We start from the raw sequence: 24,158 nt of genomic DNA on the forward strand, positions 1-24,158 counted from the left end.
TAAGGGCAATGGAGAATTGACCGAATTAATCAAAACTCTAATATTTCTGGTAGATATTGTTGGGTATTTTTTTCGCAAAGAAAGTAAAGTAAAGATGTCTTAATTTACCAGGCTAAGTTAGGTCTAAGAACTCATCTCTAACACTAAACCTGGGGAACGTGTTACTCTTACTTATCTTAATGAATTAATATAGTTTTCACGATATTTTACATATAAGAATTTGAACCACAGCCAATTTTAATAGGTAAATGGAAAGTTTTTCCGTTTAATAATAAATATTGACAACTAACTTAATGACACATATACCAAGTTTAAACGCGTTATGTCAAACGGGTTGACGAATAAACAAATATTTCCTTAAGTCACCTACGGAGAGGTAAACGAAAAGCAAACACGTTTCTCGGTCTCGTTATATTGTGTTGAGCTACTTTCATGTTTTTATGCAATGAGTCGATTTTTAAAATATATTTTTTCGTTACGAATCACTCTGTATGTATATTGAAATTAGACCTAACTAAGCTACCTAGAATTAAAGAAGTTTTTCTTTAGTTTTAGATTTATTAAAGGATATGATATTCGAGAGTAGCGACACTATAGGCATGTAACAAGTTCACATACTTAAATAATGTATGCCCTCAATAATGTATTAGAGCAGAATTCACACCTCTCTCCCGTAAATCCTCAAGAACACCGTGAGAAGTGCAATAACTCTGTAGTTGTTCCTTTATTGTTTTTTAAACACGCATTTATTCAACTACATACATGCATTAATTACATTAATAAATATAATACAATGGCCATTTTCATATACATCCGTTCACAGTACAAATGTATATAATAAAAAATTAATTTAACGAATATTATTAAAACTCAACAACTATAGTCGAAAAACAAGTTAATTGAGAATCCGAACAAATTAGAACAACTACGAGACACTAATCATTCAATGAAAGAAAATACAAATACATAATAAATTGTCAAAGAAGTAGTTCAATGCTGTATTACAGCAAGCAGTATTATAAATTTAATAATCTAAATCATCGGGAACTGTATTTATTTATCTGATCATTACGTTTAACTTGGTTTAAATACTGAAGTGCAGTTTTTACAGCAGTCATGCAATCAACCGCACTACTCACACAAAGCCACATGTGTGTTCTATTCATCTACCTCAAACGTTGATAATGGCTCAGTGAACAGTGACCAAATTCCTTGTTATTGGCACCTTATATATAGATAATCGGTAAGACAAATATTGATATATCTGATATGAAATCATCCTAACATTTCAAGTCAGCGCAGAAAGAACGATCAGCATTTCTCTGTTGAGATGGAGTTACGCGACTGTAAGTTTCTTAAGACAATAGTTGAAGACGAATCGCATGACGAGAGAGAATAGCTTGCAGGGTCCTTTCACCGCACTTACTTACAAAACAAGACTATCATACCTACGCCTCAAAATGTTTAATAAGTTACCGAAGTAACTAAAAATTATACATGAAGCACCTGCCTTAAAAATAAAAGATTAGGGGACTATTCTATAAAGAATTGTTTCTATATACTGAAGACGCGACTGAAGAAGGTCGAAGAAGAAGTACAGTAAAGTCGGTAGCAGCGCTAGGCGGAAGACCTCATAAGTCGATCGACTGAGGGACAATTACACCAAATCAAACGGTAGGAGTTTGTTGAACCGGGTAGAATTTAGGTAACAAAAACAAAACTTTAAAGCGGTCCGTCCCTTCGCAACAGATTAAAGGGTCTATAATTTGTCTTTTGTCTAAATCATAGGCTGACAATAGACTGGTTCTCCTTTCGTAATGCTCCTTCTCCTCTCTTCTTGTTTCTCCTCCTTACCTCTTCCTCCTCCTCCTTGACGTTTTTCACCCACTCTCGCACACCTATAATTACGGATTCAACGTTTCATTTATTAATGTGCTAGTGGCCGTTGTGTTGTTTGCACTCTTAGTTGCAGTGTAACTGGACAAGAGGGTATCTGCCGTTGTCAACTATATAACCTTCAGAACCTAAATTTGTTAATTGTGCAATACTGCTATATTGCATAAAGAAATAAACAATTGACGGAAGGAAATCCTAGGCGTTGTGAATAACAATTGTTTACCCTACTTACATTCTAATTATAGGCCTATAAGTGAAAAACATTTGAAATGGCGTAATACTTTTTACTGTGTTATAATTTAAGGGTTGTAATCCTTTAGGAGAATCATCCGAGAGAATGGGAAACTTTACTATTCCCTACCGGGCTTAAAGTTCATAACCAGTTTTGTATTTCAACGACCATTTACTACACATACAATTAATCCTTATCCTCGGTTATTAAAATTTCAAGTAAACACCTCTTAACAGTCTGAAACACAAATCAACGACGACCAGCAAAACATAGAACAATCAATAGTAAGACACTGGATCTTTAATTTGATAGTACTGACATAGAAACAAGGAGAACTGTAGGAAGGAGGGAAGTATGTCTTCCAGGCAAGAAAGTGGCGGTGAATTGCTACCGTAAGAAATATTTACTACAACATGAACACATAAAAATAATTTAATTGCGCCGCGCATTCAGTTTTCTAGATTCATTAATTTCTTCATTAGTGGGAAACTACCTCCGTGCATGATCCTTGCATAATAGTACTAGTTTCGCATTCCGGGTCAGGACAAGTAATAAAAGTGCCCGTACCAGGGAAATGGAGTACGTAGTCCATTACGTAGGCAGGTTGGGATATAGCGATCGCCAAGAACAAACAACATTTTCTCTAGTTCAATTTTCGAGTGTGCAAGTACTAATGCCTGTTATAATATTTGTAATGAACATGTACGTGTTCAGTGAAGCGCAAATATTACAAACTTTAATGTGGCTCTTGAAGTGCGTATCAATCGAGGGAGAATTTGTTAAGAGATACTGCTAGAGGGATATAAAGCTGTTAACTTAGTTCACTAATCAAATCACTAATCTAGTGAGCCATCACATTGTGTTAAATCTCAAGATAAAGTTGTGACATGATACCCTGTGACCCTGATTTGTATGTAATTCAATTTTTATAACTGTTTGTATAAACGTCGAAAAATATTTCAGAGTGAACCTTACATGTTGACATTGATATCACTGTAATATAAAAAATAAGAATAATGGATAGTGTGTAGTTTTGATAGCAGCACTATTAATAAATTGACATTTTGTTTTCTTATATAATTTAACAATTACTGTAATAGCTTCTGAAACTTTGTTACGATGGAACAGTTTCTTATCCTACAAGAATATTGTATTGTAATGTATCTTCCGCTACGCATCTGTAGCAGCATCCAACTAAAGCCTCGGAAGCATTTTAGAACTCCCAAGGGATATTAAGTATTTCTTCTTCAACAAGTGTGTTTAGATCCTCATCAATTTCTATGTTATAGGTGAACACGATTCCTTTTGGTACCCAACTGTTTAAACATGTGAAGCTGTTACATTAATTTGCTGTTTCCAACGTCTATACAAACATTCGTACAAATCTAACTCATACTCACGTCGTGGCTGTTAAAAAATAAATAAACTCTCGCTGGACTTATACGAATAGTTCGGAAGAATAAATATACACATATTTTATGAGTCGTGAAACGACAATGCTTCTGTTTTAATTCAATTATAAACTACAATAATTGACAATGATTCTTATTCAGTGTTTAAATGTGAGAAACCTATTATATTAATGTACACATATAGAAGATTTCCCTACATATTCAAATTTTTCTAAATTAGGCATTGGTTAATCTATATCCTAGAGCATAGATAATCCTAGTTGGTGATCGACGTGATGATGACACGAAGTGGTTGTTCTCTCGACGAATAAGCAGTGGGTTTCTGAGCGGTCATAATATATTTTAATTTTACAAAGGCAGATTAGGATTACTCATTCAATAGCCGTGTAAGAAATATTTTCCAATGTTCAGTGAGTAGCCAAAATTAATCTGAGGCGCCAGATTGTGAGGGTTGACCTGCGCCTAGCTATTGACAGCTCGTGAAGTGCGCTAACTGGATGTTGTGACCGCCCCGGGCTCGACCCCTGACCTCTGTTATCTATTATCTCGTCACAGTCGTGTCCCGCATCCGCGTTACCTCCAGGGGCACCCCTGCGGACTTCTGAGTGTCAACCCGGTCTCACCACGCCCCCTCCCCCCGACACCCCCCTCTCGCGGCTAGGACTTCATGCCAGTCGTCCGTCAAGACCATCTGTCAGTTACAAGATCACAATTTTATCACATTTTCTATACAAGTTATGTTTATTCACTTAGCTATATTTTGATTACATGAGGAAGTATTGTAATGATCATGGATGTTTCATGTTTTGTCACATGGTTTAAACGCTTTTTATATTTTGAACTGTGTCAAACAGTACATGGTAATGCTTGATAAGTTACACACGTATGGAATAGTATATTACTGTGTCAACACTTAAAAAATTATGCTATCTTAAATACCAAAATACTACTTTATAGAAAGACGTTCCTGTATTAGGTCCAACATTTGTAATCAGGATTTTTTATTGTCCCAACGTTTACATGGAGTAGTATTTTATATACACCTTATCAAACTGTAATTGTCCACTTTCGAGTTTCTCTAAGTACTGCTATAATACGTACCGTAAAGGACAAAGAAACGGCTTGATTTCAAGAACAAACCCATTACCCAGAAGAGCTTTGCATTCCATCTGCGTGTCGACACCCTCCTCATAACCACGTTGTCGTTGTCGTTAAAATGTTGAACATCTAAGGCAGGATAATGATAAAATGGCGCTGCCCACAGAGTCGCGAATAATTTGGCCCGATGTAAATGACGCCCAATTACATAGACGACCTTGCAATTGGCATTCGATCCATTATTCATCCACAACATACGACGGTCCCCAGGAGGGACGGCCGCACCGGCATCACTCACCCGGGCTGCTTATCCGACTCAAAATTGCCAACAAATACTTCATTTCGGTCCCCTCCCCTCTAAATGGGCGTGACGTCAGCTGGTTTATCGCACTACAGTAAATCGCTCCACCTCTTTCTACGCCGTTTTGGATTCACCCTGAAGGGGTCAGTAATGGCGCTTTCTTCTTTATATACTGCAGGAATCCCGTCCCGCCAGTGGATCCTGGATGGCCTTGGGCAGTTCAGTTTAATACTTTCCAGTCAGGAGCATTCGGTTCGAATACTTCCTGAAATCTTGACAATGGACCATTCCGAACTTGCTTCCAACAGAATTTAACGTTAAGATTGAAATAAAGAAGTTTCGGCTCTGATGGAAACCTCCTGTGATGTCAATGTTGTGGTAATCTGATTATGTATGCTTTGATGTATTTTGTATACTAAGGGATTGTTTCAAATTTCTTATCACATAATCGTTTTGGAATATTCTATAAACGTATGCAACTACTTAAGTAACTTAAAAAGTATCCCTTAATACCCCCCCCCCCCCCGACTTCGTTCTCTCATAAAACAGACAACTTGAAAACATGAACAAATGTTTGTTTTCGGGTTTCCAATAAGTGCTTTCATCACAAGGCTTACCCTGCATATTTAAGTTCTTTACCGATTTTCGGTTCTATGGGTCCTGTGGGGTGCTAAACACACGCACACAAAGGTGGTAGGTAAGTGGTTCTCACAAGGATTAGGTTAACCTCATTTGCCGGTGCGGCGTCAGTGTCGCTGCGCGTAGTGACCGGGGATGGAGATAAAGCAGCTGCGGTACACAGTCACGACTGCGGATGTATGTATTGTTTTAGAGCCCATTGTATCATAGAGTGTCCACGTCCATCACCGCTGCCCTGTACCTCGCCTCTGCGGACAGAGAGACTCACTTCCGCATGTGTGGCCGGACCTCGTCCTGTATAGTCTGCCCGCACACGTCTTTACATATTTACCGCCTATTTGTCTCTTCTATGTAATTTGGACTAATTTTATCAGTGATCTGCATATTGTACATACAGTTGTAATATTTATTCAATCCCTAAGCTTTTTCTGGTTTTAAATGTATATTAAAAAGTTGGTAATAATATGCCTTTTTAATCCCAATTATGTAAATTCCGTATCACATAAATTCAGTATCATCACCGAATTTAGTTTCAATTAAGTTTTTTGTGTGTTTATTACATTATCGAACATGTATTTTCTTCTTTGTTTAAATTTTGGTATTGAAGATGGAAAGCTTGAAAAGATAACAGGATTTTTGACGTTTGCCATCGTTATATGTTACAAAAGGTATAACACAACGTTCCGAGGACTGGAATCAATCTTCTTCGTCAGATGGAGGAGACGAGGACATGGTTTTTGTATTTGTAATACCTCCCCCATCTGATGAAGGGGATATATTCCAGTTGTGTTATACCTTCGTCAGATGGAGGAGACGAGGACATGGTTTTTGTATTTGTAATACCTCCCCCATCTGATGAAGGGGATATATTCCAGTTGTGTTATACCTTTTGTGACATTTAACGTGGCAAATCTCTAAAAAAATCCTGTATTTTCTTATTTACGTTCAAATATTTTTCACAAATTTGTATCAATTTGGTATGGCTCTTGTTTTACTTCATCAAACATTCTGTCTAAATTCAATAATGCGCTGTTTTCCAGAGGCCCCTTCTCATCGTAGTACAGTGTTTGTTACACACCCAGTTAGTACGTTTATATTTACATATGTGTCAACTCATCCTGTCCTACTATCAAATATAAGTACTAACCTACTCCTCAAATCTGTTGGCACTTCCCAACGTTTGACCACCTCAATGACCATTGTACATAATACAAGTATTCCTCACAGGTTCAGCACTACATCTTCGTGGTGCAGGCGCAGGACACCGGCAGACCCAGTCTCTCCTCGACCCTCACCGTCTTCTTCAACGTCCTCGACCTCAACGACAACGCGCCCCTCTTCGACCCCATGAGCTACAGCAACGAAGTCTTCGAGAACGTCCCGATCGGAACCAGTGTGGTGTCCGTCACCGCTACAGATCTCGATTCCGGTAAGTTTGTATCTGCTGTTACAAACATGCTTTAGAAACTATGATGTTTTTCAAACCTGAAATTTCTTAAATCACGACTATAATATTGACGATCCAAAACAAAGTTTTTTTTTGTCATTGAGTTGGTTTGAAAATTACTCAAGCAATATTACTATGTATCAAAGATAAGTAACTATTACTAGAAAGGATAGTTCAATACTGTTAACAGTTGAGTTTCATGTGCTATTTTTGGTAAATTTACTTCAAGGTGGCACTTTAATAAAAAAATTATTAAATTAACATTTGAAACTTTTCGCAACCCCTTTGTCAAGACAATTTGTCTTGCGTGGACAATTTATTTGTATTGACGACTTACCTTCAAGACAAAGTGTTTAAATGTGTATCTAGTACGTAGAACAAGAGGCGACAAAGGCAACGTGTTCAATAGTTGAAGTGAAAAGTTGTAAACTAATGGAGTTGTCAGTCAGTGGGGCAGAGAGGGCAGAGTACGCAGATGATTGCACTGCACCTCTTCCTCTCACAGTCGCATGATGGCCAAAGGACTGGCCCGGACTGCCCCGGTGGTCCTGTCTATCCTACGCTAATCCGCACTCCTCGCGCGCGCGCTCTCTCTTTCTCTCCCTCCCTCTCTGTTTCTCCTCACATCTTCTCTCGTAAAACTGATAATCGTGTAACTCGACTTTATTACCATCTTCACACCAGTAGTGTGTCGCTTGTTAGCTTTTTGTTGTCACGTCGTAATCGTGCAACGCCATGGGAACCCCCGTTAATTTGAAAATATGAAAGCGATTGGGGCAAAACACACCTCTTGGTTACACTAATTTGCTGCTGTTAGTAAACAACAGCAAACAAATTATTATTACGTGTTCCGATCAATTTACCCTACAAATTTCAGGTATACGAGATCCAATATAGAGTGCAATAATACTTGAGGTCCATTCCTTCTCGGTGTACCTCTTCTCCCCCTTCCCGTCACCTTGAAATAAGCCGCGTAAATTTGGTTGTATTATTAAATAAACAACTGAGACAAAATATGATATTCGTGTAATTTCTAGCTTTACAAACAAAATATAGGTTGAAAGATTAACAGTTGTTTTGTCTGCACGAATTAAAACTTAAAACTGTAAATGTTAGAATACTATAAATGAATACAAACAAATAATAATCATAATTTAATGTTATCATATGTTATCGTATGTAGAGGTTGTTTAAATTAGCTTTGAAAACTAATCATTTTAAATTACATTCACCACAAATTTAGTGTGTTGTTGTTTGGATGTACATGGTTTTGTACTTCAATCACCTCCATTTTGTATCATTCAAAAAATAGTCTCTGCAACAGCGCATCATTTGACCTTAAACAAAGCCTGAAAGTCACGTATAAACGATTAAAACGACCCTTTGAGTTATGAGTTCTACATCAAATCACTAGATGACGAGGCATACCTTGTTAGAAGATGACGAAAAGGCAAATCGAGATGCATAAACCGTCCTAATTAAATGTTGAATTGTAAATACAGCCCTCAGAGCGATCTCTTAATGAAGGGGCGTAATGCTTAAATTACTGGAAAGCCTAACCCTCGGCAGCCAGGAGTGAAGTCTCGGTTGGCGGTAGGCCACGCCACGCAAGTCCGCCTGCAGATCGCTATCGAAACTTCTTCTCATCAACTCTCAACGTTATTCCACCTCTTGTTCGCCGATAGATCGCAGATAAATTTATAATTTGTTGGAGTCCGCGAAAGGCTCGCACAACGGCACAGCTTCCCTGTCCAGATTTCGCATTAAACTTGGCGATCCCGCTCTTATCGCTTTGTCTAGGAATTTAAAGATCCGCCACTAAATGCGCTTCTTAGACCGCGTTTAATTCCTGTAACAGAACTGCATAGGGGTCAAACCTCACTGAAGCAAACCACTTTGTATGTATACAGCAAAAATGATTACTTCCGTCTACATTTCAAAATTTCCTTTTATTGTTGTTTCATTGCTTGCGAAGATGCACAGAAAAGGTATAAAGCTTTTTATGTCAAAATACGCCGTATAAAATCTTACACAATATCGTAGTTTGAAGGTGTGAATTTTGGTTCAACGGGTGCTTTTTAATTAAATGTGCATATTTTCCTGTTTCAATACAAAAATTATCATTTTTAAATACCTTAGTAAAAAGTCCTCCTGTCTATTCAAAGTAAAAGTTCATCTTATAAGACATAATCACTAAGGAGAGTAGATCCCATGATAACCAATTAATGTGATCTATTCTGTATCCCTGTATTTGTGTACGGTGCGGCGCGGCAGCGGTGAGGGCTGGGTGGCGGGCCGAGGGGAGTTGATCCCACGGTGACAGAGACCCGACCAATTAATGTGATCTATTCTGTATCCCTGTATTTGTGTACGGTGCGGCGCGGCAGCGGTGAGGGCTGGGTGGCGAGCCGAGGGGAGTTGATCCCACGGTGACAGAGACCCGACCAATTAATGTGATCTATTCTGTATCCCTGTATTTGTGTACGGTGCGGCGCGGCAGCGGTGAGGGCTGGGTGGCGAGCCGAGGGGAGTTGATCCCACGGTGACAGAGACCCGACCAATTAATGTGATCTATTCTGTATCCCTGTATTTGTGTACGGTGCGGCGCGGCAGCGGTGAGGGCTGGGTGGCGAGCCGAGGGGAGTTGATCCCACGGTGACAGAGACCCGACCAATTAATGTGATCTATTCTGTATCCCTGTATTTGTGTACGGTGCGGCGCGGCAGCGGTGAGGGCTGGGTGGCGAGCCGAGGGGAGTTGATCCCACGGTGACAGAGACCCGACCAATTAATGTGATCTATTCTGTATCCCTGTATTTGTGTACGGTGCGGCGCGGCAGCGGTGAGGGCTGGGTGGCGAGCCGAGGGGAGTTGATCCCACGGTGACAGAGACCCGACCAATTAATGTGATCTATTCTGTATCCCTGTATTTGTGTACGGTGCGGCGCGGCAGCGGTGAGGGCTGGGTGGCGGGTTGAAGGAATGTCGCAGGCATGCTGAGCTCGACCAGCAGTCATTAATGTCCACGGTGCGATGGGGCCGGCGATACGAGTCTGGCGAAACTAGACAAATGAACACACTCATCCGAGATATATTTTATTTTTATGAAAAGAAACATTACAATTATTTATGTCTATTGTGTGTGGTGAAATATTAGGAAGGGTTTGTCCACTGGCTGATAAGATCCTATCACACACATGACAGCCCGCCGTCTGACCGTCCGTCTGTCCGAGACGGTGGTACGAAAGTTGTGTGGTCCTCTTGTAATAAAGGCTTTTGTCGGCTGAGGGGGATTAATAGACGGGACTGTGCTGCGACCGAACGCCTGAAGATTCTCAGTTTTATTTGTCCTCAGGAAACACCTTTCATATTGTCCACTTGGTGTATTACGATCGTCTAACACGGCTTCTTACATTTGTGATTGTCTGTTCTCTACTATACGATTTTGATAAAGCAAGCTTGTAAATAAGTAACTATTTTAAAAACTACACTATAACTGAAACTATACTTCATGTAGATACCTTTTGATGGGTATTTAACCAACTGAACTAGAAGTAGGACCAATCCCACATTCCAACGCGTTGAATGTTTTCAAAGCGGACCGAAACCAGGCGAGGCGGACAATTTGCTAATCCAATAGGAACTCGAGTCAACAAGACCTGTTCAATTATTCGTAGTGAAGAGCGCCATTATACTTAAGTAAATAAATGCAAACCAAACATCAACAGAAAGTGTAACAGCTGAATAAATAGTGCCGCCATCTTGGAACCTCCACCAATCACGAGCCACGTCGTGCTTTGTTGCCGATCGCAAGGCATTTACGATTTCCGAAGCACAATAAGAAACCGGCTGTTTGAATAACTTATTCTAATCATCATGTGTATAAATATTTTTGGGTTTCGAGTTAGTCAGTGTCAGTGTAGAAATAGATTGTCGGTACACGGTTCTAGTAGTCCGGGAGCATATAGCCAATTTGCATTGCACGAGTACACACCTTAGTTTTTCTTGAAATCGTTAGGGAAATGTCCCCTACATCGCCTGACACTTAATAAATAATAAATCAGCGTTTACTTACCTTACACAGACCCTTAAATTAGCTAATTTCTGCCTCTTTATCTAGCTATCTGACGGTGATTTAACTGTATTATTTATCAGTCTGATACTTGGTTTTTAACGTGTCAAGGTATAAAAAATATAATCTGAAAAGAAATTATAGTTTCATATTTTTAACCCTTCTGATACCCTTCCATTTCGATCTCCACGAAAATAAAACCCTGATTCGATACAAGAACATTCGGTTTGTACAAGAGATACAACCTCACAGTACAAAATGGTCTCGGATCCTGGACTATGTGAAACAAGATTTTCAAAGTCGCTTCGTTTATTGATTGGTCATTTTATTTCTTCCTTTTATAATTACTCATTGGTGGTTTACTGTTGTAATTCACCGGTCGTCATCATCATCAATAAAGAGATTAAACAATTGTGGAACTTTGTTTGCCGACTACTGGGATCCGCAAAGGGCATATAGCAATGGTAAGTAATCTACGGCCAACGGAGAGTTTTAAGTAAGATCTTTAAATTTCAGTTCAGTTAAGAACCAAAGCCGTATAAATCTTGTTGGCAAACTTTAAGAGATCTAATTTATGCTGAGTGGGATCACGACGATAAGTTTCTCGAGGGAGACCTCAGACACTTTAGTTCACATTATAACCACGTCTCTTGATGATACAGACTGCGAGCCAAGGTATAAATATTTGCCCGAAGCGCAGCTCAGACCCGCCGACACCCGAGACGAAGAAAGAGTGTCTTTTACAAGAGTATTCCGTCGCGTCTTCGTTGGTACGCATCACACACAACATTACCTGAGGTGGTACGCAGCAGCCACAGCCAGTATATCACCTGACTTCTAACTCAATTACATGTGACCTTTGCAGCCGCCACAGAGGAGTGCATATTGTACTCGAGCAGAGATGTGCACTGCATGCATTACCGGACAGTCGCAGTATGCCGGCATGCCGCCCACTCTGTGCAGCCTCGCGGTCAAACAGTTGTTGGCATGATTTACGGCGGTCACTTACTGTTTTTGACAAAACCTCAAAACGTGACCACAGCGTTCTCGTATATTGGGGATCATCTAATTTACTGTGGTTAAAAAATGTGTGAAATTGTCAAAACTTTGCTGAAATTTCTGAATGAAATTAGTACGAAATCAATTTTAATGCGGTTTTGAGCAAAGTTAAGTTTGCTTATTAGTGATGACGTTTCAGGTAGGTTTTCAAGATTTGTCTAAATTTGAGATTCTTTACTCTACCGACAATAATTTTTTACTGCTGATATATACTGCGGTTTCTCATTTCCGCTGATGTTACTGAACAGTATGTTTTAAACCCGATTACCAAAAAATGTTATATTGAAAAATCAAACCTTCAACAGATTGGTCTTACCGGACAAGTCCACCGTTCCAAGAGTGTCAAACAAGATTGAACGATATAAAATGTTTTTGGATCTTCCCCTTCACAATGACGTGTTTATACGGAGCACACTTTAGTCTCTGCCGAGTGAGCTGCAGCGTATCGTCACCAGTTGCCGGTATGTAGAAGAATTGCCGCTCTTCTGGACCGTGTCACTCCCGAGGCTCAGTATCGGCGATCGGACATTCCAGCGCGCTATGACCGACTGATTGAAGGAGTCCGACAAGTCACCGGCTTCGTTCCCACATTTTTCCCGGTCTCGCCGTAACTCGTATTTATTACGCGAACTTTGACCCCGCGATCGCCTCTACAAAGACAATAAATATTGTTCGGTCGGTCTATAATTCCATAAGTGAACATTCCAGGGGGACCGCTGCCCGATAGTGCGTCAGATGACATAATTATCGGGTCCTTTCAATCGGTAAACTACCAGTGTTCTACTGTAATGAATGGCTCGATCCTCGATACTCGGCTTCGGTCTCGGTCTCGGCCAGCTCGCGTTCAATTAATCCGCTCGCACCTCGCAGCTCCTGCCGTGCCCGCCGCCCGACACCGCTTGTCAGATGCCGATACTTCATCACCGACCTCCAGCTTCTCCTGAGAGTTCACCGAGACTCGGGATGTTAAACTTACGTTTTTATCCCATTCCCACAGTCTGTTGAGTTCCAAGAATTGTGTTACACAGACGGTAGCCGGAGGAGCCAGGACCACCGCAGCCGTGTAGTTTACCCGGTCAAGTGGTCCGTGTGTTATGGCAGCATACCGGCTGCCGGCAGCGGTGGCATGGCGGCCAGGCAGCCATCTCACCGCGGCGACGCCATCTTGCAGCCGATTTGAATAACGATTGATTGATAGATGATTGATCGATTCACTTGCTACTTCACTGCTGACGATTTCACCGACTTCCTTCTCTCCACCTCACACGGAGACCCATTGTTCGCTCGAGGGCTCCTACACCACTGTTTACTTTACAGATTCCGCCACAGTCTCGGGCATGTCGGAATCTTAATAGTCGTTTCTTGGTTTCGCGATGTGGCAATGCGAATAAGCGAGATGCGGTACATGCGACTTTACTTTCACTGTCAGCTCACTTTTGATAAATGCTCTCAAAATCCGTGTAAATAGAGCATAGATGACGACTATAAAGCCGGATTTACACTTTGTAGCAGGGCCACATGTAGCTGAATTATTTACCTTTGCTATAATATATTTAAATCTCAACTGTATGCTCTTATCTAGATATACATTCGTGGTACATGATTTCTTTAGATCGTTACCGATCACCGATGGAAAACCAGATTTCGGCTGTATAGCTCCAAGTCGAGCGCTATAGCCAAGCTATAAAGCTATCTGTAAATTTCTCACTTGTAAACATAAAGTCCAAGTGTAAAGCCCAGTAATATATAGCTATATACGAGTAGTAATATACAGCTATATAGTAATATAGTCTATACGCGACTTTAATCAGCAATGTATTCTGAACAAAATATTATATTTAACAAAATAAGTAATGATATCGAATATACATGTGTGTGTGTGTGTGTGTGTGTGTGTGTGTGAGTGCGCGCGTGCGTGCGTGCGTGCGTGCGTGCGTGCGTGCGTGTAATACGAAATGCCTTTTAAGTCTACTAATAACCTTTTCGGGTACATTTGAAAGAATTGGGTTTTTCCAACTTTATTACCACTACTGTAGATGACCTAAAATATTGAAGTTATCGTGGATTTCATATGTCTACTGTCTACTTTTACAGGTGAAAATGGTCGGCTTGAGTACACGATCGTGTCAGGGGACGACGAGGGAGTTTTTGACATCGAAGCTGACAATGGAACTATCCTGACTCGGCGGAGCCTGGACCGCGAGACCAAGTCCTTGTACAACCTGGTGATAGCTGCCACAGATCAAGCTCGACCCCGGCAGCAAGCTCTGTCCTCCACTGTCCAAGTAATTATATTCCCAGTCAATGCTGTCGTACTACTCGATATAAGTGTTGATTAGGCTACTAATGTAACGTTTTCATAGTTCATTTCCATTCCATATAAATAGTTCACCAAATGAGCAGATTCTATGTTGTTTAAAACACCACTTTGAACGATGAATTGAAAATACCTTCAGGACTTGTGAGGTGGAATGCCAAGTTTGTGTTTCAACTTCAATGGCAGAGTTACCCAACGGTTTGTCTATCTGCAGGTGCTAACACATAAGATCGTAATATCAATCGGGTCAAGCTCCTAAAATAACACTTATATACAACGAATTTTTAAATTTACAAGATATTCCTGTAATAAGGTGATACAGTCAATGAGATCTTACAGTTGGACAATCGCATTTAACAACTTTATACCCACCATAAGATTCTGTTACGGTAACGTTTCGAGGATTGAAATCTATCATCCTCATCAGGTGTGGAGATAATTAAGGGTTCAAACACACCCGACAGCTGATTGGAGTCCAGTCCAGGCGTTGTCACTGAACAGGGTGCAGCTAGCGAGCGATAGATAGATCCAATCCTCGAGCGTCGTGTCGTACATCTTGTTACATATAACGATGGCAAATGTCCAAATCCTCTTATCCTTTTAGATCTTTAATTGTTAATAACAAACTTTAAACCGAGCATAAGATTCTGTAGATCTTCCTGGATTTTTAACAGAGCAGGATGCAACATTAGGGATTACCTAGGTCACGATTCAATGGAAGTTTCGTTATACTCCAGAAGGTTGTTGACACCTGAAGAAGCAGACCAGGAGGCCAGAGGCAGCTACCGTGCCTGGCGATGTGCTCAAGTACACGAGCTGCTGTGTAAATACTGCTGCTCCTTCTCAGACGTGTTTGTCCAATCGACCAACAAGGCTTAAACCAACACTGGCCTAACTATGTTTACTTTTAGAAATACCTCCCTATTGTTCCTACTATTGGGGATTCAAATGTTTCTATTCACGTCGCCCACTTCAAATTCTTCGGCCTCTTGAAGCAAACGTGTTTTGATTAAAGTATATATAAAATGTACTTTACTGATAGGAAGGAAACTGCAGGAAATTAATTTAAATATAGCATTATTTTTACCAAACTGAGTAACCTTGCCTGGTGGATACGTTTATATTTAAACAAAATCTATTTCAGACTATGTACTTTTGTGTTAGTGTAACTTTGTCATATGCATATTTTGGAACGAATAAGTTTAATAGGTAGCGTTGTGATTTCATTTTCAAAATATTGTCTTCCTTTTCTTTAAGTCATGAAACCTTTATTAATATCAAAGTTTGGCCGAAGATTGAGTAATTTTTCACAGTGACATCTCGAAAAGTGTTGAAATATCGATATTCTAAGGAATAGATTATTTTTGACATCGCCGTCTCGCAATGTCCGACTCAAAGAAATATCAGAACATAAAAATTTCGGGAATCTTATTGTTGTTAGGTGACAAAAGTTCGAGGCGACTAGGTTTCTCCTAAGTTAGTATATAAATGAACATTAGTAGTCTTATCAAGATGTTCGTATCACAACTGAAGACACTGAGAGGTGTCAGCGAGTCCGACTCACGTCACATCGGCACGAGTTGGGTGAATCAGAAGATGCCAAACCGGGAACACCAGTGCCGTCATTCCTTACTACAATATGGCTATCATTATATTCATCGTCCGGGTAATGTAGGAAAACTAAAGTTTGCAATGAAATGAAAACATAGATTGTTTTGAAGTTTGAGTCTTCGCAACTGTAAATGAATTACTAGTGAACGCGGATTTTAAAATATAATGATTTGCTTTTGCCTTATACTCAAGTTTTCTTTCAGGTGAGCATCGTACTGAAGGATGTGAACGACATGTCGCCAGAGTTCATCACCCCTAACGAGACGGCTGTACCGGAGAACATCCCCATGAACACGGTGGTGCTGGCTGTCAAGGCCGTGGATCGCGACGAGGGGAGGAACAGCTACATAGAGTACTCGCTGAGCCCTGACTCCGCGGTGGCCGGAGTGTTCTCCCTGGGTCCGGTGGACGGGCTGCTGAGGGTGGCGGGTCGACTGGACCGTGAGACTCGCGCCAACTACACCCTGGAGATCCGAGCCAAGGACAGAGGCGACCCGCCGAGAGCGACGAAAACCAACATCTTCATCAGAGTACTCGATGAGAACGACAACAGTCCTGTGTTCGACCCCAAGCAGTACTCGGCTTCTGTTGCCGAGAACGCTAGTATCGGCGCTTCAGTATTGCAAGTGAGTGCTACTGCAGTACTAGTACTGAAGACCAAAATTTAATAATTGGGTATCTTAACACATTGTAAAACGGATTTTACAAAGAAGAATCCTCAATCATTTCATAACTGATTACTCTTATCGACTTTGCTTCACAAAGGACACTTAGATTGGCATTATAAAGAATGTTTAAATACGTCAGATATGAGGTCTAAACAATCCCATTAGTTTAGGAACAGTTTAGAGCATAGTAAGTGTGATATTTACATCTTTCATAAAGGTTAAAGGTTTTTTCATATTTTGTACTTGAAAGTTACAAACACTGTAATGTAGGAAACAAGTGGCTGAGTTGTATCGTTTATGGTCGGTGATCAATATTTACAAGTCTATTAGATAATATTAAACGAGCAACCACGTAAAAATCCAATCTGATTGTGAACAAAACCTTTGTGCACATTCGTGTAAAATAAACATTTGTTGTAGGGAGTTTAATTGTGTTTCAGGTGTCCGCCACGGACGTGGACGAAGGTCTGAACGGTCGGGTGAGGTACGCCATCGTGGCCGGCGACGACAACCGGGACTTCAGCATCAGCGAAGATACCGGCGTCGTCCGCGTCGCGAAGAACCTCAACTTCGAGCGTAAGAGTCGCTACGTGCTGACCGTGCGGGCCGAAGACTGTGCGGGCAATTCGGAAGAGTCGGTGCGTCACGATACCGCCAACATCTCCATATCCATCATCGACATCAACGACAACCCACCGACCTTTCTGGACTCCCCGTACGTCGCCTACATCATGGAGAACGTGGTGCCTTCACCCAGTGGCTACGTGCTGACGGTGAGGGCGTACGATGCCGACACTCCTCCCTTCAACGGCCAGGTCCGCTATTTCCTCAAGGAAGGGGACGCAGATCTGTTCCGCATCAACGCCTCCACGGGGGAGATATCTCTCTTGAGGGCCTTGGACAGAGAGTCACAGCCGGAGTACATCCTCACTCTCGTCGCCATGGATACTGGTAAGTCTAAACTTACGTATGAGTACTAATGTAATATTTAACTCCACTAGCCGATCTGGGTAGTATTTTAGGTACGCTCATAAGTTAAATCGATTTCCTCTTAGGTGCTGTGCTAGTTTATATTTTTGCTGCCGATTCATCTGTTCCTATACATTTGAAGTTCCAATTAAAAAGTAAAGGTTTCTAGATTTTCGATCCCAAAAACGTGGATTCTGTAGAGTTTAATGCATGAATATTCGGACTAATCCATCGGTATCGGTTAGAGTGTGTAGACTGTGGAGCAATACCGAGTCGCCATAAACTATAGAAAGCCAAGACCCGGTAAGCGCGGCAGGGTCAGATCGGGTCGCGAAGCCAGCGGCATACTACTGCGTCTGCGCAGCGCAGAACTAATTGATCACTGTATGTGTTTTGGCTCCGTGAGTAATGCGCAGGCGCGGCCGGCCGATACCTGTCGCAGACGTTGCGCCGCACCGCACTATCTCTACTCATGCCGCAGAGTCCGCACAAGTTCAAGGCAGTCGCGGTCGCAATGCCGGCCATTACGGGATGTTTACAATTTCCTCGCTAACATAATTGGCGGGCCCGCAGTACGACGAAATTTATTCGATAATTTACTGAGAACCTCGAGTCAGTTAGTATTTTTTACGATTTAACGTTATTCCTCGCCGGCCACTATAAAATAAAAATCTACACCGGCTAACAAGTATGAGTTACTACGTGTCTGGTCCTCCACCTCTCTGCGGGACTGTTGTGAAACTTAAAACTCACATCCTCTCTCTGGCCGTGGACGCCAGAAGTGTGCTGACATCTGATGCGCAGCAGTCGCAGTCGCTTTTATTTTATTCCTTGTGTACCGGTACTCTCGTATTTTCGTATGACTTTTTACATTCTCCGTAATCATAAGGTTTTAGTTATGTTGCATACCAACAAGGGCTCGAGTTCAAACTACGTTCTATTGATCGATTACAAAACTTATTACTTATTCATTTTGTTTTACCTGTTATTCTTTAGACTCTAGTAAACGCCTATATTGTTATTTTTCGCTATAGTCTATATTTAATTATATTCAGATCAAGTCAAATACCAAGTTGTATATCCTGTTTTCAAACTCAAAATCAAATATAAAATACATTAATAAATTGATAATAGGTGACACTGAATTCACATTGGCCACCCGAAGCCTGTGGTGGTATTTAGTCCTATTCTGATATTATGGTGTTTCACTATGATGGCGTCTCTTCTCGTCCTTGCTCTCTGAAATAATGTCAACTTGACAACTATTTTGGGTGATGGCGGTGAAACACGTTATCCCCTACAATTAAAGAATGTCAGTCAATATTCCCAATGTTTTCACCGCAGCTTCACTCTACTGTGAGTTATTCTTTGTTGTACACTGTTCATTGTTGGTATAAGCGTATTCTAATATATTCTTATGTGCTGTACTGACCGCTCCAGCGTCACACTCACTCATAGCCGGGGTAGAGCTGTGTTTGAATACTCCATTGTGTTAAATAATTAATTTGAACCTGAGGACCGCTTGACAGAACCAATTTATCAACGCTCGCACCGCGACTAGGACGGTTCACTCGAACGACTCTGGTACTTTTGCCCTGTTGCACTGTCGTTGCTTTCTAGAAATGCTTTACTAGTCAGAATTATCGACTTCAAGAAATGTTTCATAGCTAATTGGTTTAGGGCAGGTATGTTTATATGGCAGCTGAACATTGCATGCGAAATAAAAGGTAAACTTGGGAAAAAGGAGGAAGAGTTTAGTGTAAGCTATTCTACACTCTGGGACATTGTCTTATTGGTTGACAATCGCGGTTTGGATCTACAAATTATATTTTATAAGGCTGTCACTCTCATGGAAACAGTCTAAAAAATCAGTGCTTCGTCACTTGATAGAAGTACGACACAGATACTGAAAATTAAAGCAGCTGTGTGATAGAAGTACGACACAGATACTGAATATTAAAGCAGCTGTGTGATAGAAGTACGACACAGATACTGAATATTAAAGCAGCTGTGTGATAGAAGTACGACACAGATACTGAATATTAAAGCAGCTGTGTGATAGAAGTACGACACAGATACTGAATATTAAAGCAGCTGTGTGATAGAAGTACGACACAGATACTGAATATTAAAGCAGCTGTGTGATAGAAGTACGACACAGATACTGAATATTAAAGAAGCTGTGTGATAGAAGTACGACACAGATACTGAATATTAAAGCAGTTGTGTGTCCTCGTCTTATGTTATTTGACGGTACGGTAGGCCGGATGCAACGCATGTGTGTTTCCTATATGTCTTTTCTCCCAGAATAGGAGGGCTATCTCTCGCGAATTGCCTCTGTTCAAGACATATTTTACTTTAAACAATAGGACACTGGAGGTGCAACATTCGTGCAACACAATCGCAGTGTTGTATCATTCAGTTTGGCCTGGAACTGTATCAATGTAAATACTTCCGATCGCAAGTCGGGAGCCGGTGCGCCAGTGTGAAGGACAACAAAGGCCGCAGTTACGCCTGTAACGCCACCACTCCACGCCACCGCCACCGCCACCGCCAGAAGCTACAAGCGCTCTCCACTCTTCCGTCTGCCCGCTCGTTTATTTGCAAGCGCGCCAAGATTAATTCCAGTTTTTAAGCGTGTGGTCGCGGCCGTATCTGGGACGGACTCAGGAGGAATGCCTCCAATCTCTAATTGCTCGGTAATTAATTGATTTTTCGTGTCCGCCGATACCCCGGCTCAGCACGGAGATAGCAAGAAATGCATCTAGTTAAATGGCTGCCTCTTAGACCCATCTACTTCTTTTCAAAGCGAAATTTCTCACAGAACCAACAATGCACTTTGTCTGTGACGAATCTGCCGAAGATAGCGGTCGTCCGGGACTTCACAGTAATCGGCTGTCAAGGTTCGCGAACAGCTGCGGACAAAGTCGATTCGTCTGCCAAAAAATTCTTTAGCTCTGAACTTCCTTGGCCTTTGTATGAGTTCGGATACGTAAGCGGAGAACATGCACACTGAACCTTCTAATTAGAAATCTATGTAATGGCATAATACGAATAATTCCCTCAGAGGCCAAAAAGAGAACTCGAGGTTACCTACTTCGTCGACCCTTTCATCACTCGTTATTGTATAAACTGGCGGTTTTAAGGCAATCGTTCTGGGTCGCGATAGTTCGCAGAACAGTAATTTATTTGTTTATATCAAATTGAAAGATCAATGATGAAAATGTTGAATACATTATACGTTGTGTTTTTTAATATTGTGCCTCAAAATGATGTTGATTCCTATAAATTGTTGGATTATACCAAGAACGATAAAGTTCACTAGAATAATCTCCCGTTTACCACCAAAGAAGTGAAGATTGAAATTTAGAGATTTATTGACCTGACCGGTATAAAAATGTAATAATACCTAACACGCCCACAAACATATTTCACTGCACGAATTATCTTCAAACAATGTACAATTTCCAGAAGAGTTACTAATTTATTCCACTAAATTGCAATGAGATATTATATTGAAATACGGTGGTATGAATAAACAAGAAGGTTATTATAATTTGGGAAAATAATCTTGTGCCAACGAAAAAGAAAGGTCGGTTTAAAATGTTATCCTTTTAAGACCTTATTGCATGATCTGATGTTCACACATGTCATATTTTGGTTTACCATCAACGCTTTATTTTGTACAAAGAAATTAGAAGAAAACCTTGTCTGCAGCTTGATCGCTATCACCAAAATACGAAGTAATCGTTTTCAATTCAAATAAGTTTATCATATTTAGGAACACAGTAGTTCAATCTTGTTTTCCATTAGCATTTGCCATTAATTCCAAATCCTAAGGATTTGTTGGCATGCAACTGTAACATATATATGGCGAACAGGGAATTCACGGTTGCTGAATTAGTATTCATGATCTCTGTTCATTTTACAAGTTCAGTGTTTGGTAAGACAAGAAAAATCCATCATAAAGTCTCTCTTGTTAAATTTCCTTACAAATAAAACATCACATGTTACTTACGATAATTGTGAACAATGATAGTAACTTTACAAGACTGTGGAGGAAACAATGAACTGATGATCCCGGTGAGAAGGACTGGGCCGGACTCGGCGGCACAACTACAACAGTTCGCTCCGGCAGAGCGATTCCCAAACAAAAGCTCATAAAGTGTCACACTCCCAGGCGACTCGTAGATTGAAGGGCCCAAACAGCCGTTTATCGTGTCGCGATGTCGCCGAGATTGCGTCAGAGTGCTGTCCGCGCGGATCGATGGTCAGAAGTAGCGTCTGACGGCAGCGGCACCGCAGTCCTCGGAGTCGCTTGGGTCTCCGCGCTGTGGCAACAGTCGGCCGAGTCGGCGAGCGAGCGCGCCGCGCCGTGAGATCCCCAGATAGGAGCGCGTGACAGTCCCACTTTTATACAAATTGTCCCGCAAAAAGCCATAAATCTCGACGGAACATTGTTGCCTTATCGATTGGAACGGAACCGTCGCTTCGCGTCCGCCGCGCCGCATCGCGCGTCGCACCGCATGACGCAGGACGCGATCGCTTCATTTTCACGACGTCGTGAACCGCTGCGGACGCCCTACAAGGGCCGTACCTTTCGCCGTCACCTCGCCTGCTAATGGCTCAGCATTTATGTCCTTTTACATCGATCGGTTCGCCGCCGAACGCTGAGTCACTCGTCAATCACGGAAATACCTTTGTTTCTTCAGCGACATTTGAAGGTCTCTTGACGCCGATCTGATAGTTTTCTCCGGCACAATCACCGGATATCGGTTCATTTAAATGTCTAGAATTACGAGACTGCAACACGACAGGGTTAAACAATTATTATGAGCGATTGTTATCGTTACGGTCCATCCTTCGTTCTGTCCGGACATAGTGAAGGTAACTTTGTTACGTCATCTTTGTTCACTCCTGAGCAGTGGAAACATCATATTTTACCTATTCAGAACTATAGAGTTCATCATTAAATGCGTTTGCTTCCCAGCTGTGGTAAATGCGCGTGATACAAGAACCGTAATACTATAGTAATAACTATTGTTATAGTGATCTGTTCTGAGTGAATTATTTCTTTCACTTTAGATCCGTCTTAGGAATATTGTAACACTAAGATTTATTTGATAAGTAAATTAAACAGTAAGTTGTCGCCTCCTTCGACACAGTCGGTGTTGAATATAACATGCGACAACGATGAATTAAACAGTCTGGAGAAATGTTTAACAACCGAGTCAACGGATCACGAGTGTTCCGAAAAAAAAAACGCATGGAAGTAGAGTTCATCGTTATACATAATTGATGAGGTAGGCCGGCGTGTAATAATATCATTTAGCAGGATTTAACCAATCTGGTCCGCGGTAATTATGCGCCAACAGCTGGCATGGCACTACAATTACACTGCTATTTGTATAAATCACTAACGGTCCCGTGATTTGTACCTGTTCCCAGTTCCTCCCGGCAGTGGCGGCTCCAGCCCGTTACAGTTCCTCGACTCTTCCCCTCACTGACACTCGGAGAACGGTACATTACCGTGTCAGACCAACAGCTCTCGATCTCCCCAATAAATATTACACTGTGTTGTTACATACTTACTCGGATGAGAGAGAGAGAGAGTGACAAGTCTTCCATGTCGGCTCTCGCACTCGCATATTAGTCATTTAGAATGAAGGTGTTACGCATCGGGAAATAATAGAAAATTGTTTGCAATAAGCGTAGGACTAAGAACTACTAGTTATCGACCCGCCTTTCAATCTCGTTAGCGGTAATTCTTATTATGAGTTTACACGTTGTTACACACGAGGCAAACAAGCGATTATCGCATTTTAATGACTACGTAAAAAAAATTATATTGGTTACTTTGTGTACCTGAAAGAGAAAAGTGTTTCTTAAAATCGCGTTACATCCGTAGTAACGAAAGTACCGCTCGCCCATTGATGTGGGAAAGGACACAGTTTTGCGGGTTTCGCGTGTGATTGTATTCAAATGAAGCGAGTACGCCGGGGACGTAAAGCGTAACGAATATCCCATTGACAGCAGGGTCGATTTAAATCTAATTGGGTGCCATAAGGTAGAGAGTATGAGCTGTGACAGCGCATGCGCGGCGCTGGCCTGCGACTCTGCGTGGTGGAATCCTCACCAAGGACGTTCCCGTCACAGTCGGTAGCGCAGGATCAACTGTCATAAATAACCGTGGCTTAGCATAAACAGCTCAGATGTGGCATTATGCGCTGTCACTGATTGCGCTATTGAGCAATTCTTTCTCCCCTTCTGTAAGCCTGTGTGCCCGTTAATACTGTTATTGCCGGCCTGAGTAGGCCTAAGTGTTTGTTGATTGGGTTTAATTTCCCATTTAGTAATACCGACCGATTCGGCGATCCGGTAACGATTTCGGCATTGTCCACTGCCCCATTGACATCTAGCGCGGCTATTTTACCGGAT

General features: G+C 41.4%; 1 protein-coding gene across 1 annotated transcript in view; it reads left to right on the forward strand.

The window, feature by feature from the left end:
* LOC124356560 (cadherin-related tumor suppressor) overlaps positions 1-24,158 on the forward strand; it is a 428,185-nt gene that overhangs the window by 351,710 nt on the left and 52,317 nt on the right. The window contains 4 exon segments of the mRNA XM_046807631.1: positions 6,806-7,007; positions 14,250-14,440; positions 16,287-16,709; positions 17,192-17,702. Coding sequence (XP_046663587.1) covers positions 6,806-7,007; positions 14,250-14,440; positions 16,287-16,709; positions 17,192-17,702 — 1,327 coding nt within the window.

Source organism: Homalodisca vitripennis, chromosome 3, assembly GCF_021130785.1.
Source record: "Homalodisca vitripennis isolate AUS2020 chromosome 3, UT_GWSS_2.1, whole genome shotgun sequence".
In the NCBI taxonomy this organism is placed as follows: domain Eukaryota; kingdom Metazoa; phylum Arthropoda; class Insecta; order Hemiptera; family Cicadellidae; genus Homalodisca; species Homalodisca vitripennis.